Source organism: Chiloscyllium plagiosum, chromosome 32, assembly GCF_004010195.1.
Source record: "Chiloscyllium plagiosum isolate BGI_BamShark_2017 chromosome 32, ASM401019v2, whole genome shotgun sequence".
Classification (NCBI taxonomy): domain Eukaryota; kingdom Metazoa; phylum Chordata; class Chondrichthyes; order Orectolobiformes; family Hemiscylliidae; genus Chiloscyllium; species Chiloscyllium plagiosum.
Genome location: NC_057741.1, coordinates 29501207 through 29521625, shown reverse-complemented (window position 1 = coordinate 29521625; position 20419 = coordinate 29501207). Strand labels below are relative to the sequence as shown.

General features: G+C 43.2%; 2 protein-coding genes across 2 annotated transcripts in view; both read right to left on the bottom strand.

The window, feature by feature from the left end:
* Positions 1-481: 481 nt before the first annotated feature.
* Positions 482-10252, bottom strand: LOC122539460 (testis-expressed protein 15). The gene is made up of 2 exons (XM_043674321.1): positions 7677-10252; positions 482-583 (listed from the first exon to the last, which is right to left on the bottom strand). The coding sequence occupies exons 1-2, from the start codon at positions 10227-10229 to the stop codon at positions 506-508; spliced, it is 2631 nt and encodes an 876-aa protein (XP_043530256.1). The 5' UTR covers positions 10230-10252; the 3' UTR covers positions 482-505.
* Positions 10240-20419, bottom strand: part of LOC122539258 — a 32553-nt gene continuing 22373 nt past the window's right edge. Inside the window, exons 7-9 of the mRNA XM_043673959.1 lie at positions 19677-19836; positions 10310-14752; positions 10240-10247 (exon numbers count right to left, since the gene is read on the bottom strand). Coding sequence (XP_043529894.1) covers positions 10240-10247; positions 10310-14752; positions 19677-19836 — 4611 coding nt within the window. The remainder of the gene's footprint in view (positions 10248-10309; positions 14753-19676; positions 19837-20419) is intronic.

Below are 20419 nucleotides of genomic sequence, written 5' to 3'. Positions count from 1 at the left end.
TTATCTTGCATCAAGTACAGAGACAGTACCAATTCCAAAATAACACTTGGAATAAAATAGAATAAAGATAGAATTAAATACTTTCCCATTAAGATAAATTTAAACCACATCAGCACATTGTAAATGTACTCACAGTAAAACAAATGGAAAATTCACATTTGATGTGCTTCATTGCACATTTATTACAAATTGTGATTCCATTGATCAGATGTTTATTTTGATCCGACACCGATGTTGCATTGTCCTTTTTATGTGCTGTAATCTTTGCACTTACTCAAAGGTATTAACTCATTTAAACAATGCTCCACTACACTAATAACACAGGCAAACTAGCTTGTAATCACCTAGTTACAGTGAAGATCTAGGGAAATGCGCAATCCTAATTAAAATATCAAGCTATTTTGCCAAGGTCATGTTCACTTGCTCATTTATTTATTCATTGTGAAAACGTTTGCCTTGCTGTTCATGTTTGAGACAGTACTCATCATTCCAGCCTAATTGCAGATCAGGAAGCACACACAGAACCTTGTTGTTTGTGAGAGGATGTTTGGCATTCAGAGTTCCTCAGGTCATTGCCCGCAACCTGCAAATGAAGAAAAAAGTTTACATGGAAATACAAGATAACAAAAAATGTTAATAGATTATGATGGCAAGAACTGATCATTGAGTTCATCAGGTTTAATCAGGTTAACTAAAGCTCACTGCTATCCCATGGTGATTTTCAAAACTGCAGGACATATTTTGCTCTAGTTTTAGAGAGAAGGTGAATTAGAAAGGATCATTGCATGTCATGCAGCATGCTCTTTTTTCCATCTATTCGTAGACTCTTACTTCTCTGTTTCAATTCTTTAAAACTATCCCTGAACTATAATCACTTCCTGACCAAAAGACTGAGCTTCAGACAGGTTTCAAGTACTTCTCTAAAGCCAATCACTACTACTGGAAGGTATAAAGCACTGTTAAACCTTACGCAAACAAACACAAGTTTACTTTATGGGGTCCTCTCTTGCTGATACTGGATGGCATGAGTATGATGGGCACTCTACCAGGAAGCCCGGGTTCAGGTCCCACCTGCCCTGAAAGTATGTCATAACAGATCCGAACAGATTAAGATCAGAAAAGCAAGCTTAAGGGCTCTTCTGGTGTAGTGATAGTGTCCCTATCTCTGAGCCAAGAGGCCCAGGTTCAATTTCTACCTGCTCCAGAGGTATGTAACAACATCTCTGAACAGATTGATTAGAAAATATCTACAACATAGTATTTATCTTCCAGGTCTTTCTCTTCTATTTATTGATATATCCTGAAAGAATGTTCCAAAAAAACTGAAATACACACAACTAATTTATTAGCACATCATTTTGATCACTTGGTTGAACACGAGACAAACAAGGAAGTCATGAACTTGTGTGCTCATCTTGTTTCCATAATCCCTTTATCCCCCTTGGTTTCAGTCACATGTCCAACCTATTCTCAAATGTTGACCTGGAGTTGAATATTTGTTACTGAAACCAGCATCTCGAGTCAGGAAATGTCCTGCCTTGGTTTAAAGGAACTGAACTCAAATGATTTCTGCCCTGAGGGGAAATGGACGTGAAACCCTGCCTCTGTTCTTTGCTTATAATTAATCCACTGAAACATTTTAGGTCTAACCCCTCCACCAATGCCCCATGCCCTCTGTACCAACTCTTGCCCCCTGTTACTTCTCATGCCTCATCATACTTTCCATGCCAAATCACTGCTAACTCTTTCCCCTCAGCAAATCCCTGTGGCTCTTCATACATTGCATGCCAACTTATGTCTCCTAGCAACTCCCCATGGCCTTGTTCAGATCATGCAAGCAATACTGAGAGCCCAATCACTGCATGAAGTCAGCGGTTAAAAATCACACAACACCAGGTTATAGTCCAACAGGTTTAATTGGAAGCACACTAGCTTTCGGAGAGACGCTCCTTCATCAGGTGATAGTGGAGGGCTCAATCCTAACAAACAGAATTTATAGCAAAAATTTACAGTGTGATGTAACTGAAATTATACATTGAAAAATGGATTGTTAAGCCTTTCATCTGTTAGAATACAGTGATAGTTTCACTTTTTTTATAAAATGTTGCATTCTTGGGTTAGCTGTTAACAATGGTGATAGCTAGACAATATGTTGAAGGTGTTGGCCCCCTGTGTTCTCTGTCTATGCCATGATGTTTATATTGATTCTAATCTAAAAAGTGAGATAACAGAGTTTTACATAAATTCATGCAGTTTTTGAGCTCAGAGTTCTACCATGAATGCATGCAGTTTTTGAGCAAAGTACAATGTAACCCTGCAAGTACAAATTCACCCCACAAAATATATGTGTGCATGTGGGTCTTTGTCTGTCTGTGTGTGTGTGTGTCTGTCTGGGTTGGGGGTTGTGAGTGTGAGAAAGTGTAGGTGTGTGTGTGTAGTGAGTGCAGAGTGTCTTAAGTCTGTGAGGGGGTGCATGTGTGAGTGTGGGAGTGTGTGTGTCTGTAAGGGTGTGTGTGGGTGTCTGTGTGTGCATCTGTGTGTATAGGAGTGCCTGTGTGTGTGTGAGAGTGTGTGTGTGTAGGAGTATCTGTGTGTGTGTATAGTGCAATGGTGGTCACCTGTAATGTGCCATGAACCCAAGGTCCCGGTTGAGGCCCTCCCTATGGGTACCGAACTTAGCTATCAGCCTCTGCTCGGCCACTTTTCTCTGCTGCCTGTCCTGAAGTCCTTGGAGGATGGTCACCTGAAGGTCCGAGGCTGAATGTCCTGGACCACTGAAGTGTTCCCCAACTGGGAGGGAACCCGTGCTTGATTGACATCCTTCATGCTCCCTTCTTTCATTCTCTCTTCTGTCAATGTTTTAGTATTTATTTTGGCAGTATTAAGAGGTGTGAAATGTTTGAAGCCTCTGATATTATTGATATTTCAATGGTTTGTCTGACACTTTCAGAGCATTGGAGGAACAGCAGTTTCTTTTTCAAAGGGCATTTCTAATTGATCCTCTTTTTGCCTCTTTAGTTCCACATGTCATTTTATATGGTCTACTGGTTGTAGGGGTGACCCGTATCTGTTTATATCAACATGGCCGACAAAAAAAATAAGTAAAACTTAACCTGTTTACACAGTGAAACATAATGGTATCTTTGAGCAAGACTACTCCAAGGTCAGCAAGGGGACCCTACAAGAAACCATCCAAGGCAGTTTTGATAAGTGGATGTCTAAAGACAGACAAGTGATTGATCCCAGCTTCATTAATGAGAGGATGATTGTCCCAGTAAATGAAAAGCACCAAGTATGAGTCTCAGCCAATGAACCAGCCAGATTGACTCCCTAAGCAGTGGCAAAGACAACAGCTAAAGTTATTTTGTCGTAAATAATTGTTTCTTTGAAGTTACTTGCAATATTAAGAAATAGGTTCTAGTTAAAGTTCTTCAGGTAATCACAGAAGTAGTTTTCAACATAAAGGATAGATACACATATAACCAAAGTATAATACAAGCAATAGGAAACAAAAACACTTAAATACAGATGTGAAAGTTAATTAGTCTCAAGAAATTAGTCTCTTACCCCCCAAACAAAATAGATTGTTCACAGGTCATTAATTACAAAGTGCTAACAGTTGAAGTAACTATACAACTTTACACTTTATAACTAACTTGATAACAGAAAACAATATTAAAAATCTTATAGCACATAGTTAAAACTAACTGTATTTTTTGTATTTTTACATCTATAATTAGGATAACGGGAAATACAATGAATACAGAATTTAGACTGTCCTTCGAGACAAGCAGGCCTGAGACAGATCTGGAATACAAATGAATAGGATGTATAGGAAGATCCCATGGCCTAGAGATCATGGGAACCTGGGGTTGTCCAGAGGAATATACATCATTGATTAAGTGTTTAATAGGTATATGGAATTAAGGGGAAAGGACAGTGGCTATGTTGCATTTGATTACTGTGACATAATGTATAAAAATGCTATATTTTACTGTAAAGATTTTACTGCCATTGACCTCTCTTCCAATCTAAGCCAAAGATTTAAGGAAAAATTGCTTTCTCACATTGAGGCCAGATTTGGGGAAGATTCATCGGCCCTCTCTCTGCACTAACCGGTTTTTGTTTGAATAAAAGTCTTTCACTTGCCTGAATCCTGCCTGCCTCCTGTTTGTTCCCTGTCAGGGACGAATGCTCCTACACTGGTTATACACATAGTGCACAATGACATGAAAGGCACATAAGTTGGCATTGAGTTACAGAGTCATACAGCATGGAAACAGACCCTTTGGCCCAAGCAGTCCATGCCAACCATAATCCCAAACTAAATTAGTCCCACCTGCCTGTGCATGACCCACATTCCTCCAAACATTTCTTATTCATGTACTTATCCAAATGTCTTCTAAATGTTGCAGCTGTACCCACGCCCACTACTCCCTCTGGAAGTTCATTCCACATTGTGTAAAATAGTTGCCCCTCATGTCTTTTTTAAATTGCTGCCCTTTTACCTTAAACATATGCCTCCCAATCTTAGAATCCCCCACCCTAGGGAAAAGACATATGCTATTCGTTTTATCTACCCTTCATGATTTTATAAACCTCTATAAGGTCACTCCTCAATCTCCTACACTCTGGTGAAAAAAGTCCCAGCCTATCTCAGGAGTTTTAACTCAAACCCTCCATCCGTGGCAACATCTTGGTAAATCTTTTGTGAATCCTCACCAGCTTTATAATAACCTTCCTACAACAAGGAGACCAGGACTGTACATAGTGCTTCAGAAGAGGCCTCAACAGCATCCTGTACAACCTCAACATGACAGCAAACTCGATATTCAAAGGTCTGAGCATTGAAGGCAAGCATGTTAAATGCCTTCTTAACCACCCTGTCTACCAGTGACACAAACTTCAAAGAATTATATACCTGAACTCCTAAGTTTCTCTGTTCTACAACACTACCGAAGGCCATACTCTTAATTGCATAAGTCCTACCCTTGTTTGTTTTACCAAAATGCAATACCTCACATTTATCCAAATTAAATTCCATCTGCCGTTCCTCAGCCCATTGACCCAATTGATCAAGATCTCTTTGTAATCTTAGATAGTCTCTTCACTGTCCAATATACCACCAATTTTGGCATCATCTGCAAACTTACTAAGCATGTCTTCTGTACTCTCATCTAAATCATTTATATAAATGACCAACAAAAGTGAAATTGAAATTGCATTGGCATGGAGAACATGAAGCACGATGATAAATGACTGGGGGGGCGGGGGTTGGAATTAGCACGGAGGGTTTGAGGGCTATGGGGAGAGAGTGGATGGCATGGATAAAAACTTGGCTTACAAAATGTCCTGAGTCCAAATGATTGTACACCACTCTTCTGAGAGGCCTTAAGCTACGTATCATGGAGAAACTGGTCTAATACCACAAAAGTTGCAGTGGTATTAAAAGATACTCACTCCCAAGATTGAACTGGCTAGATCAGGGTATGGGGAATAGGCTCATTGCACAAACACAATCAAATCTTGCTCAGCAAAAATTGCCAATACTGGGAATGGGGGCAGCAATTCCAGGATCAGGTCTGGCCTACCATTTTAAATGGCTCCAGAGTGACTTGACTCTGGAAAAAGGTAGCCACTCTTCCCATGCCTTGGTCATTCCTCTTGATCAGCTGATAGAAAGTTCACACCCCCACCTTGAAGAATGTCCTCTGAACTCTGGACCCCAGCCCCCAGGAGAACTCAAAGCATGACTTCATTATCTCTACTTTCTTCACAAATGGCCCATATTCAAAATCAATGGAGGATCACTTCACTCCCTGCAGCGCTCTGCTGGCAACCATCAGCCAGCCACCTCACTACATCCAGTGCAATACAGGATGGAAACTAAGATTGAAAGCATATTCAGAAACATGTGTAGTGTTCAGTAGGTACATCTGGTCGCTCATCGATGCTCACTGTGCTTGATTCATTAAAAAAGGTATTGACCATAGAGAACGTAAAGAGACAGATAGGACAGAATCTTATATGGGTCTGAGCGTCATGGGATATGGTGAGATTTGTGGTAGAATCAGATAAGAAGTGAGAGAGGATCAAGTCTTGGGGGAAACAGAAGTAAGGGTGGTCCAAGTTGTTACGTTCGGGGAGGTGTCTTAAGTGAGTGAATAGGGAGTGCAGAGGGCATGCAGCACAGGTGGTGTCAGGGATTGGTGTAGGTGAGAGCAAGTTTAGAAGATGGTGCAAGAAAAAGTGAGTTTTAACTTGGTACATAGAGTGCACAGGATTACATAGGATACATGACACAGGAAGGAGCTATTCAGACCAACCAATCCATCCTGGTATTTACACTCCACTCAAACCTCCCCACACCATCTTCCCTCATCTAATTATATCATTATAAGCCTTTAATCTCTCATAGGCCTGTTTTGCATTTCTATAAATATATTTCTGATTCCAGGTCACCATGTATTTTAGGGGCTGTAAACTCTTAGACTTTCCCAATCTCCCAACACTCAAACACCTTCAACCTCATTTTTCTGTCACAATCACATTGCTCAGTTAAGTGTTGCTAACTATTAAATCTACAATTAGTCACGAGCCATTAGAGTTATTTTATTCAACATTTTGCCGAGCAATTCCCTGGAGCATTATTGAGAATGCTGTTGTACAAAATGACTAAAGTATATTCACTTTCGAGGATAGCCATAGATTGAACTTGTTACTTTCTAAAGTGATCCCTAGGATGTAAACTAGTAAAGAATCAAGTTTTAAAAGGGTTGCATTACCGTCACAATTTGAACCAAAAATTCAGTGCAGCAATAATCCCCTTGGTAAGACAGGTTGGTTAAAGGTAAATCTTTACATTATTTTGCAACTTTATTTTCTGAGACAATGCACACTTTCTAAACAGTAAGTTAATTTGATATCACAAGTAGCATATGATCAAACCATATTTTCTTGGAGAATCTAAAACTAGGGATTACTGTTTAAAAATAAGGGGTCACCCATTTAAAACCGGGATGACGAGAATCTTTTTTCCTCACAGAGGGGTCATGATTCTTTGAACCTCTCTTTCTTCGAAGAGAGTGGGAGCAGTGTCTTTGAATATTTTTATGGCAGAGGGGAATATATTCTTGATAGGCAGCTCGGTGGCTCAGTGGTTAGCACTGCTGCCTCACTGCATCAGGGATCCGGGTTCGATTCCCACCTCGGGTGACTGCTTGTGTGAAATTTGCACATTCCCCCCCGTGTCTGCGTGGGTTTCCTCCGGGTGCTCTGGTTTCCTCCGACAGTACAAAAATGTGTAGGTCAGGTGAATTGGCCGTGCTAAATTGGCCATAGTGTTAGGTGCATTAGTTAGGAGTAAATGTATGGTAGGGAATGGGTCTGGGTGTGTTACTCTGCAGAGGGTCTGTGTGGACTTGTTGGGCTGAAGGGCCTGTTTCCATGCTGTAGGGAATCTAATCTAATCTAAAAGCAAGGGGAGAAAGGTAGGAGTGGGGACTAATTACATTTGACTTTATTAAGTGGCAGAGCCTGAGTAGTCTTCTCCTGCTCCTTATTTGCATGTTCATATAAAGATCCAATCCCACATAATTTCTGCCAAAGGCGATGGAAAGTATTGTATTATCCACTTAGTTTTCACATGAACCAGTGTCACAGGATTTTGATCTTACCATCTTTCGCTTATTGGCGGGAGGGTTCTCAGCTTCATGGTCTCCTTCATTTTCATATAACGGACAGTCACAGATATGTCGTTTTCTCATGTTAACCAACGGGGCACTGTGCTCCTTGTAACCTGTGATGATGTCTGCACACATACTCCACTGAACCTTGGCAGCACCATCTGTGCTACTCCCAAACTTTTCCTGAATCAGCTTCCTTTTAATGCTGTTTTGTCGCATCTGGTGGGTGAGAATGTGAAGGGTGGAGCTGCTGCTCTCAGCTGTTACCTGTCTCATGTCCACAATGCTCTTCATCACTTCCATAACATGTGCCATCTTCCCCAGATCTTTCTTGGGCTCCTTGACTAGCTTCTCCAGAACTAGCACCAGTTGCCTGTAATTATGCATCAAGTCTGATTCAGTATAGCCGTAGTTAATCGATGCTGCGTAAGGCACAGCGTTCACATAGGTTTTCACACCAACATCATGCTGCTGTATGTACTGCTTAACAGAAACTATTTCAGACAGCTCCCTTGACAGAAGTTGAACTGCATAGGTATAGTTGGTATTTTGCCTATACTCAAAGATTAAATCCAGTTCTCGTTGTAGTGTAGAAATTGTGTGCTTGAGTGCTTCACCTGGATCATGCAGGTATTTCTCACGGAACAAGGAGAAGATGGAGGTGTCTTGTTGATTGTGAAGCAGTTCAGGAAGTAAGGCTGGGTCAAACCATAGCATCCCTCTGTATGTTGCTTGGTTTAGCCGGTATGACATCAGGTTTCTCAGATAGTGAACTGTCTCATACATCATGATCAGCTCAATGTAGACCTCCACAGCTTTAGGCTTCAGGAGAACGGGGCTTGTATCATGAGAAATAAGCCCAGCTGAAAAACTGGCTTCTGTCAGCAGGACCTTCTCCACTTCAACATCCTGCAATACTTGGAAAAGTGTCTTCAGTGGCTCCAGTTGATTTTCACACTTGACCAGGAGCTGCTCCAGTTCCTCCATCTGGGAAGCCTGCGAATTCTCAAGAATTTTCCCGACAGAATTAAATTGGTCTGAAAGGGGACGGAAGCAATTTTTGTGACGGTTGCCAAATCTGGGTACTTGGTGCCCCGGAAGGGGACCCTCTGCTGCTCGGAGAGCCATGGCCTGGTCATTCCGCGGGAGTATTTTGCCACTGCACAATGAATCTGTCTGCTCGCTGCTACTGCCCCACATTCTCTCTGACGCCAAGCTGTTGTATCGGTTGTACAACATGCACAATGCTTCTCTGTTCAACTTCCCGATGAGCTCTTTCAACTTATTTTTCTGAATGTTGCCCTCTCTGATTTGGGTCAAACCATTGTTTACTTGTTCACATTTTACTCTTTTCTCCCAAACAAGCATCTTGGCAGCATTGAACTGCAAATGCTCGAGTCCAAACCACCAGAGTTCTTCATTCACAGGTGGGCAGCTGTGGATGGTGCGAGTTTTTGCATTGACAAAGTCAATAATGATCCACAAATGGACCAATTTAGCCATATCCCGCTGGCCTTCAGGTAGTCTGGTATATCTGTCTATCAGTGTCCAAACGTTTTTGCGCAGGACTTCCAAGCTCTCCAGATTGTCCCCGTAGTTAATACTAGATATTACTGGGATAGAAAGACAGAAGTAACAACAGTCAGAGATGTTCTGCATTACTGCTGAGCATTCTTCTAATTCTCGTCTGTTCTTGAGGTAAACATAATAAGCATTTTGCCCTTTAATGTCTGTTTGGCAGGATTTCAGAACCTGAGCCTGATGGTCTCTCAGTGCTTCATAACAATTATTCTGGATTCTTGTTTGGAATGAAGGATACAAGGTAGACTGCTGCTGGTAGCCCACATTTTTGGCCAGTAAGTCACTATATAAACTCTCATCGTACCACAGCAAGTTTCGAAATGTTGGAAGACCTCTCAGAAAACTAATCTTATTTTCTAAGAACTGCACTGTTTCCATCATCATCTGGAGCTCCACATAGGAATCCAGAGCACTTGGCTTTAATTGCACAGCCTTGACAATGTTCCGCTCACTATTACGTAGAAACCAGTCCCTACAAACGAAGGTCTCTGCAAAGGACTCGCCCTGGGAGAGTTCAAAGCTTGAAACAAATCGGGGGAGCATTTTCTCACAGTACAGTTTCAACTTTTCCAGATTGTCCAGTAGAGATGTGCTATCAGCTTGGTGTAAAATCTCAGATATCATAGCTACAAGACTTCCAGATATCTGCATTTCTCTCACATTTTGTGGCAGATGGTTCTTACAGTCCATCCTTTCCATTAGAGCAGCCTGAACTTTATCACTGGCTGCCTTCTGGCTGACTGCAACCTGACTACTTTCCTTCAATGCAGATTCATTATCTGAAGCAATTTCTCCCTCCTCCCTCTCCATTTCGGGAGAATCTTCATCTTTAGATTCAACTCCCGAATCTCCTTCTCGGAATCTTACCACTTTGGGTCCATCATGGAAAGCTAGTGTTTGGGATTCCATGTGGCCAATATCCATTTGGGAATCAGCGGTGGGCTGCATGATATTGCAAGGCATAGAAGATTTGCTAACCCGCTGTAGAGCAGGACATTCCAGGCTTGTTCCTGCACTTTCACTGCTCGTGACTTTGTTTTCACTTTGTGACACTGCATTGAATTCAAGTGGAAAATTATACTTTGCAACATTGACTTGGTAACTGGTTACTTCAACACGAGACGTAGGTACATGATGCTCCAGTCCAGTCACTGTTGTTTGCAAAGCAACAGCATTGTCCATACTTTGGCACAACTCAGTGAGCTGTTGTGGTTGAGATTCTGCAGAGAAAGATTTAATGGGGCATTCTGTCTCAACACTTTGAAAAGGACCTTCTGGTTTTGTGCCAACTAAAGTCGCTCTCTCAGAAGAGTCACTCTGCAATTCCATCTCATGGGGGTTAACTACACCAGCCTTTGTAGGCCATTTACCCATCTTGAAAGGAGCTGGATGATCCAAACTTTGAGACCTGCCAGGAAATATCAATCCTGATCCGTCACGTTTACAGTCAGTTGTTTGTTCCTTGACCAATAACTTTACTGCTTTGAATTCACACTGAGGTGGCAGCTGGCAATTTTCAAGCTGAGTCTCTGTTCCTTGCAGTTCCACAGGAGATTTCATTTGCGGACTTTCAGCCAGAATCTCCACAGTTTGGGAAGCAAAAGGAATTTTCACTTTTTGTGAGTTGTTCAGGAATTCCACCATTTGAGACTCAGGGCAATAATTTACTATCAGAGAGTCAATTGGAAGTTCCACTATAGCTGATGAGTTAGCTGACGTGGACTTAGCCTGAGAGTCAACAATAGGTGGTTCAGACTTTTCAACTACTTTAATGGAAAGATTCGCTTTGCAAGGCTTAAATTCTTGGGAATGACTCAGATTTGAACCTGGGATTTGTGCACAATCTCCGCGCAAGATGAGACAACAGGGCTGGATTTTCTTCATGGTGTTTTGAAACTCTGTTGAATTTGATACATCTGCTGTGCTTAGTTTGGTGGCCAGTTCCAAATCAGCTGATCTGTTGGCCTTCTGAAAGCATGGGATTTGCTCAGTCCTATTTGTCTGTCTTTTGAAATTTGCATTTGGCCCACTTTTATAAAGCCATTGACAATGCTTGTGCAGTCTGCATAGGCTCTTTGCTTGTTTTTGTTTGTTGAGTTCACTATTTTTGGGGAAAGTTTCTCCTACAGATCGATACGGATGTTTTTTGGGATATCCATCTACATCACTGCTTCCCCAAAGAGCATTGTGGTCACTCTGATAGGAACTTGGCAGTGAATTCTGGCTCACCCCCACAGCAATACTTTTCACAATTTCCGAAGACTTTTTAACTCTTGCATAAGCCTTGTTTAGATTCGTCACTGCTTTTGTAAGTAACTTGGACAATTGGTTGCTTTTGCATCGGGCGGCTTCACTTGACAGAATACTTGCCACTTGTGCAATTTGCTTTTTGCAGTTGATAACAGCACCAATATGTCTTTCATACAGAGGAGTAACATTAGCGGTACTGCTGTCGCTCCTACGGACTTTGTCTTTGTTGCCTTCTTTTAAACACGTTTCCACATGTGGAGCACATTTTACAGATATTCCTGTGTGAGCCAGAGCCAGGTTCTTATTGGTTGGGAGCCCTTGTTTCTGAACATTATCCTTAGGACCTAATGTGCCTTTGATTTTCCCAGTAAGATGAACTGAGCTGTCCTGTTTATTATCTTTGCGTTGCTTACTCCCAAGCTTTGGAACTCCTTCATGGACAGTCATTCTGTTAACTGTTCCTCCTCTATCATTTCTGTTGTCTTGCCTGTTTACTTTGTTCATGTCAGGTTCACCATGTATATGCTGAAGGTCTGAAGAAACACTGCAGTTTGAGGCAACTCGAGACTCCTCTTTTAAACAACTGACCCTCTTTGAGCTATGTTTCAGTTCTTTCATATCCTTGCCTTGTGATTTCAATGCAAATTTTTTCATACTCTTATTCTCCAGCAGAATTTCTTCACAGGGGTCATCACCTGCTGATTTAGTGTGTCTCATGATATTGACTTGGTGAATGCCCCCTGTAAAATGGGATTCATTTAGAGACTTTGCCTCTGCTGATCTCTCCGCATGGTCAGACACAGTGACCTTCTCATTGCAGTGGGTGTTTGCCAACTGTCCAACATACTTTGCTGTGGCTTTGCAACGGTGACTCTTTGGACTCTGAGGAACACTAATTTGTTCACTGCCTGAAGGTTCCTTATTCCATGGCAGCATACAGAGCAAATCTCCCTGCTCGCAGTTGTTGCCAGGCAGGGGAGGTGCACTGCTTGATGCTTCATCTGACGTATGATGCATACCAATTTTAAATAACAGTCCCTGTGCATCACCTTCTGCATTTGTGAAAACCTGCTTCAGTTCTTTGTAGTCTGTCTGCGATGAATTTTCCAAACTTACACTTTCTGCTACACCTACAGGTTGAATAGCTTCTCCAACCAAACTGCCTTCAGAGTCTTTCCCAATTGCTGTTGAACATCTCTCAGTTTTGGTTGCAGTCCTGTTTTTGGACTCAGGGCCATGTTCACTGCAGTATTCTGAACTGGTCTCATATCTCACAGGTGGCTCTGTCAGTGTGAAATGCTGATCAGATACTGCATTAAGTTCATTGCTTAGTGTTATCCGCAGGTTAGGAATCACTGCTCGACTGTCTGAGGTTGATAAGTTTTCACGGAATGATGCTGAACTCTGTTGGGTGCTTTTATTGTCACCATCTGCAAACCCTGAACAATGAAGAGTCAGGTGACCAGGTTTAGTTACAGTTCGAGGTGGAGGGTGGCGTCTAGAGTTCTTGGCAGATTTGTCTGATTCTGGACTTACTGTCAACTTGTTCTCATTTGACTTTTCAAACAGATTCTCCCATTCAATCCGTGCTGCTAAGAAATCGAGCAAAGGCTCCACATTTGATAGGTAATCACTTGCATCATCTTTATCTTCACTTGAGGTAGTAGACACTTGTACTTCTTCCAGTTGAAACAATCCATCCTTAGCTTCACTGGTCTCATCATTCTCCCAGCAGCTCTGCAATTCCACCACTTCTTCATTCAACCCCATGTTTCTGCTTGCTTCAAAGATGTCCATTATTGCAGGCACCTCATAACTATGTGCAATCTCCACGGTTAACACACTTTGATTGGAAGAGTGATCAACAGTGTTGCAGAGGTCAAGCTGATTGTCTGTAAATGCATTGGAGGTTGCAGAAGGAGAAGCTATCTGCATCTGAGACTCAGTGATCACTGATGCATTTTCGAATACACTTGTCTCTTTATTTCCAAGAAAGCTCTGCAGCTGTCCCTTCAGCTCTCCAGCCATCTCGCCAGACTCAGGAATATTTTTCTCAGTCTTGATAGATGTTTCTGTATTCATGACTTCTGTTATGTGCAAGATCTCACTCTCAACACCTTTGTCATCAAGACTGTTCACTGCTGCAGTGGAGTTAGATTTATCACTCATCACTTTCGAATCAGATAATGTGGTTCTAGTTTGCTGGCTTTCCCTGGACTCTGACAGACAACAAGTGGTTGTACTAAAGGCCAGTTTAGTGCTGCAGCTGGATGAACTACCCCCAAGTGTTGAAGCACAATGGCAAGGCTGGGCAGTTTGTCCGGCAGAACAAGGCAAGCCATATGGATACTTCACATCACGAGTTTTAGGCGCTGTGGCACCGTAGCATTTGTCAAGGCCGAGTTCACTCTGGTATCTTTTGTAATACTTATCGTATTTTTTAAGTCTGCCATAGAAGGCTTTTTTGTCTGTACTGCTCAGCTTCTTCAGTGATTGAATCTTTGACAGTCTCTCTTTGTCACACAGCACGAGAAACGCTGAATACTTTTGCAACTTTTTCTTCACCTCACTTTCGTACAACTTGATGTCTTCAAAAAAGGGTTCAGCCACGCATGTCTTGTCTGGAATGTCACTTCTTTGTATACCTGAGTCCACTTTCACCTCTAACCCAGTTAGCGAAGTGAGCCCCCTGCCTGGCTTGGCTTTGGTTTGCTCGTGGTGCTGAGCAGCTTCAGAAACATCTGGGGTAGACTGGGAGCCACCGCTGGCTGCCCCTGTGACTGGCAGTGGCACTCCAAAAGGCACAGTCCCCTCACGCTTGGCTGTTACGTCCTGTGGCTTCTGACCCCGTACTTGTTCTTGTATAGCTCCATACCCGCCTTGAGACCTGGCTACACTCTCACTCCCCGGCTGGGCAAATGTGGAAGAATGTGCTTTGAGGAAGCAGGGAGTTTTCTTTAGGGTGTCAATACTGTCACTGAGTTCGATAGATGGCGAAACCTCCTTGGAGACTGAACCTTCCCTTCCCTCCTCTGGACAGCTGTGCCTCTTCAGCAGCCTTGGATCTTGGTGAGTTGTTCTCCCCACCATTTTGCCAACACTATTACCAGGAGAGGACAGGATGGGGGGACCAGAAGTGACTTCCTTTTCACCAAAATGCTGGTACACAACTGTGGCATTCTTTCCTCTGCCAAGTCTTTGGGCAACTGTACATCTCTTCAGTTTGGACATCTCTGCTAGGAATGTTATGGTCAGAAAAATGGAAGAAATAAAGTTGATATTAATTTAGATGTCATGGTTATGTTCTTATTCCACAACAATAACTATTATGATTACTATTTCTAACAGGGCCCCAAGTTGCTTGGATGTTTGGGATTAATCTGATTGCAGCCCTGCAGGAAGTGCAGAGAAACAGCGAGGAAACAGGATGAATATCTGAATCCTGGCCTTCAACTGTGGATTTCTGCAGAGTTGCTTTGATGCTCAGGGATGGTGGGCAGAGGGCAATGGGTGTGGAAGATGCCTCAGCCCACTTCCTAAAAAAATACCTTTAGGGATGGGACCCCGGAGTCTTGGCTGATTTTCAAAAGATTGAAATGCCAAGACAAAGGAGGTGAGAGATGCAATGGATCATTGTCCACCCTATCTAACCCTCTGATTATCTTATACATCTCGATTAAGTCACCTTTCAACCTTCTTCTCTCCAACAAAAACAGCCTCAGTTCCCTCAGCCTTTCCTCATAAGACCTTCCTTCCTTCCCAGGCAACATCCTAGTAAATCTCCTCTGAGCCCTTTTCAAAGCTTCCACATCCTTCCTATAATGCGGTGACCAGAACTGCACGCAATACTCCATGTGCGTCCTTACCAGTGTCTTGTACAGCTGAAACATGGCCTCGTGGCTCCAAAACTCAATCCCCCTACCAATAAATGTTAACACACCATATACCTTCTTAACAACCCTATCCACCTTTCAGGGATTAATGCACCAGGACACCGAGATCTTTCCGTTCATCCACACTGCCAAGAATTTTACCATTAGTCCAGTACTCTGCATTCCTGTTACTTCTTCTGAAATGAACTACCTCACACTTTTCTGCATGAAACTCCATTTGCCACTTCTCAGCCCAGCTCTGCATCTTATCTATGTCCCTCTGTAACCCACAACATCCTTTGGCACTATCCACAACTCTGCCTAGTTTAGTGTCATCCACAAATTTACTAACCAACCCATTCTCTGCCCACATCCAGACTATTTATAAAAATGACCAACAGCAGTGGCCCCAAAACAGATCCTTGCAGCCCACCACTGGTAACTGAGCTCCAGGATGAACATTTCCCATCAACCACTACCCTCTGTCTTCTTGCAGCTAGCCAATTTCTGATCGAAACTGCTAAACCACCTTCAATCCCAAAACTCCGTATTTTGTGCAATAGCCTACTGTGTGGAACCTTATCAAACGCCTTACTGAAGTCCATATACACCACAACAACTGCTTTACCTTCATCCACCTGTTTTGTTACCTTCTCGAAGAACTCAATAAGTTTGTGAGGCACGACCTACCCTTTACAAAACCGTGTTGACTATTCCTAATCAAATTATTCCTTTCCAGATGATTATAATTCCTATTTCTTATAACCTTTTCCAAAACCGAAGTAAGGCACACTGGCCTATAATTACCAGGGTTGTCCCGGCTCCCTTTCTTAAACAAGGGAGCAACATTTGCAATCCTCCAGTATTCCAGCACTACTCCTGTCGACAATGATGACATAAAAATCGAAGCCAAAGGCTCTGCAATCTCTTCCCTGGCTTCCCAGAGAATCCAAGGATAAATTCCATCCGGTCCAGGGGTCTTATCTATTTTCAGATCTTCCAAAATTGCTAAAGCTTCCTCCTTGTCAACCTCAATCCCATGTAATCTTGTAGCCTGTATCTCCGTATTCTCACTAACATTGCCCTTTTCCAATGTGAATACTGATGAAAAGTATTCATTAAGCGCTTCCCCTATGTCCTCAGATTCCACGCACAACTTTCCACTACAATCTTTGATTGGCCCTAATCTTACTCAAGTCACCCTTTTATTCCTGATACACCTATAGAAAGCCTTAGGGTTATATTGTGTCAGAAAACCCTCCTGCACACATTGAACAAAAACTGACCCATCTAAACTACTTGAACTATAGTATTCCCAGTCAATATTGGGGAAGTTAAAGTCCCCCATAACAACTAACTTGTTACTCTCGCTACTATCAAAAATCATCTTTGCTACCCTTTCCTCTATGTCCCTGGAACAATTCAGAGGTCACCAACAGGGTGACCTCTCCTTTCCTGTTTCTAACCTCACTTCAAATTACCTCAGTGGATGAGTCCTCAAACATTATCTCAGCTGCTATATTACTACCCTTGATTAACAATGCCATACTGCCCCCCCTCCCCCCCCCCCTTTACCATCTTCTTTGTTCCTGCTGAAACATCTAAATCCCGGAATATGCAACAACCATTCCTGTCCCTCCTCTAGCCAGGTCTCTGAAATGGCCTGCACCAATCCATGCTGCAAGTTCACTCACCTCATTCCACATTCTCCTGGCATTGAAGTACACACATTTCAAACCAACATTCTGATTGCTGGTGCCCTCTTGCAACCTTGTAAACCCATCCCTGACCTCATTACCCTCAACCTCCTATACACTGGAACTACAGGTTCCCACCCCCCTGCAGCATTAGTTTAACACCCCGCCCTACCCCCCACGAAGAGCATTAGCAAATCTCCCCACCAGGATACTGGTACCCCACTGGTTCAGGTGAAGACCAAGCTCTTTGTAGAGGCCCCACCTTCCCCAGAAAGAACTCCAATTATCCAAGAATTGAAAACCCTCCCTCCTGCACCATCCCTGCAACCATATGTTCAGCTCTGCTCTCTGCCTTTCCTCACTTCACAAGCATGTGGTACAGTCAACAAACCAGAGAGAACAACTCTGTTTGTTCTGGCTCTAAGCTTCTACCCTAACTCCCTGAATTTCTGCCTTAGATCCCCACCTTTCTTACTACCAATGTCATTGGTGCTCAGGGCTTTGGGCTGCTTCTCCTCCCCCTCAAGGATCCCAAAGATACGATCAGAGACATCACAAACCCTGGCACCTGGGAGGCAACATACCAACCGTGAGTGTCTGTCGTTCCCACAAATCTGCCATCTTTACCTGCCCTGACCTACGTATGACACTGAACCCACAGCAGTGTTGTTGAATTGTAACTGTCCTCTGGACAATCAGGGATGGGATATAAATGCTAGCCTAGCTGGTGACACCCACATTCTGTGAATGAATATAAAAAAAATCAAGCCCACATGCTATCACCAGGCCTTCTGCTGTGTGCAGCAAGAAAGATACCCTAACGAGATGAACTGAGAGCCTTCTCAATTATTCTCCATCTCCCTCAGTAAACTCAGTTCCAGACGTTACAACCCCGGATGGTGTAAGGGCCAGGATCACAGCCTAATGACACATCCAGATAAATGTCTGTATCCTTGGGACATCTGTACAAAACAAATCAATAAAACCAAGCAGCTATTGAGATACACTGGAAAATCCCTTCCTCCTGCCTAATCTTATTATGTTAATATTGATCCTGGCTCTGGGGCTGTAGTAACTGATCTCAGTATGCTAAATGATTGTTATGGTACTAGATTCGATTCCCTATAGCGGGGAAACAGGCCATTCAGCCCAACAAGTCCATGCCAACCCTCCAAAGAGTAACCCACCCAGATTCATTCCCTTACAGTTACCCCTGACTAATGCACCTAACACTATGGGCAATTTATTTTACCTGACCTTCACATCTTTGGAATGAAATCCACAGAGACACAGGGAGAATGTGTAAACTCCACACAGACAATGGCCTAAGCCAGGAATTGAACCCAGGTCCCTAGCAGTGTGAGGCAGTAGTGCGAACTACTGAGCCACCATGCCACCACTACAGTTGACTTCAGAAGCATTGCTACAGAGAAGGGAAGAACTGCTGGCCTTCCTGTTTTATCAATCATGCCAGTTTAATGTGCATATGTGTGGGGATTCCCTTTGAGAATGGGAAAGAAGGAAAATGTCTTCAAAATGCAGCAGCTGGCCAGGACAGCTGGTCAACCCTAGCTGCCATCTATTAAGAATAAGTTTTGGGTCAGCTATGGTGATCCATACCGAGAGGAAGGGGAGGGGAGAAATATCGAAGGTGACAATTCACCAGCCTGCAAGTTAGCTCTTGTGTTGTGCCCCCAGGTTAACTTCACCACTGACCTGTCAAAGAATACAATAAAAGTGTGGCCTACCTAAACATGTAAGTTAGTGTACTAGCCTGGATACCCGGCAAACCTCTGGTTACTTCAGACACACTGAGCCCTGCCTCTAAAAGGGGGCAATTTGGGTCAAGGGACAGAAAGAGTCCATTAAACTTCTCTAGTCTATCCCAGCATTCAATCAGATTATGAGTTGGGATCAGCTCCATTCTTTATCCCACAGGTCTCTAAACATTCTTTGAGTCTGTTTGAGGTAGAGATGAATAGATTTCGGTTTACCAATGGCATACAGGGTTATGAAGTTGGGTGAGCAAAGGGCATGGAAGTGTTTGATCCGGCATGATTGTCTTGAATAGTGGGGCAAGCTTGATGGGCTGAATGGTCTACTCCCATTCCTATGTTTCTGGTTAGCTGCTGAATACCGTTAGCCCCAAAAATCCCATTGATTTTAGTCTTGAAAGTTCCAATTCTTCCTGATAATCGCAGCCTTCTAGAGGAGAAAATCACAAATAGCCACCGCTAATTTCGTGAAAAAGTGCTTCCTGATTTCACTCCTAAATGATCCAACTCCAGTTTCAAGGTTGTATCTCCTTGCTTTGAGCTCCTCCACCAGAGGAACTGGAAAATCTCAGCTGTGTCCCACAACAAAAAAAAACAAATCATATTAGGTGCCAGTGGCCTGGCACTTGGTTTGGTCAAACCAGTGCCACTTCCACCACCTTCGTTCTGTGAGTGACCACATGGTAAAGGTGCCAAAAATCATTTACCAAGCTGATCCCACATGCTTCCATAGGGTCAGGGCAGAGGCCAGTGGTGGCGCAGGATTAAGCCAGAACAGCTAGGCTAAGGGGCTTTGGACCCGATGCATTGTCTTACCGTGCAGTGAAGGGTTTCTTGTAGCAGAACCAAACCGCAAAGGTGCCATAGCAGTCTTCACCTTGTGACCTGTGGACCTCACTGTAACAAGGGCATAAGGCAGGCATTGCCTCGGATATTCCATCGTCTCACAGAACGCATCAAACTCATACAAGTACACCTAAGGGCAGTGTATAAAGTAACAGGAATGTTAATGAATCCATTGCTTCAACAATAGAATTCCCTCATTGTGCCAATAACTGGGAAGATCTTAAGGGATCCTAAGGGATGTCGCCATTTCTTAAGGGAGGAGCTGTCAGTGTAACAATGTTTGTGTTGTAAGTCATTGAAGATTAGGTGCAGAAAGTAAGCAGGGTATTTGGGAATTACAGACTGTCTTTGCAGGGTAGACCGGAAACTAGCATTGAAAGGCTGCAGCAAGGACACTCTGCAGTCAAGGACAGGCACTCAGACCATGGACTGGACCACGCTGCATCTCAGGGCTACTCACTCGCCCCCTTAGCGTATATTCACCTTGAGCTAACCTGCGTGCTGGAAGCATCTGTCGCTTGCCTTTCCCTGCCTGTTAGCCTTTGGTTCTGACTGAAGTTCCAACATGCTATTAATATTGCCATATTGGTGTACTGTTTTGTACGAGCAAACTGTCATGCTGGTTATTTGGGCTCTGCATTTTGGATGGCACAGCGAGATGTCAATCTAACACTGACAGCAGGTGCCAGCTTCCTGTGCAGCAAGTGGACTGC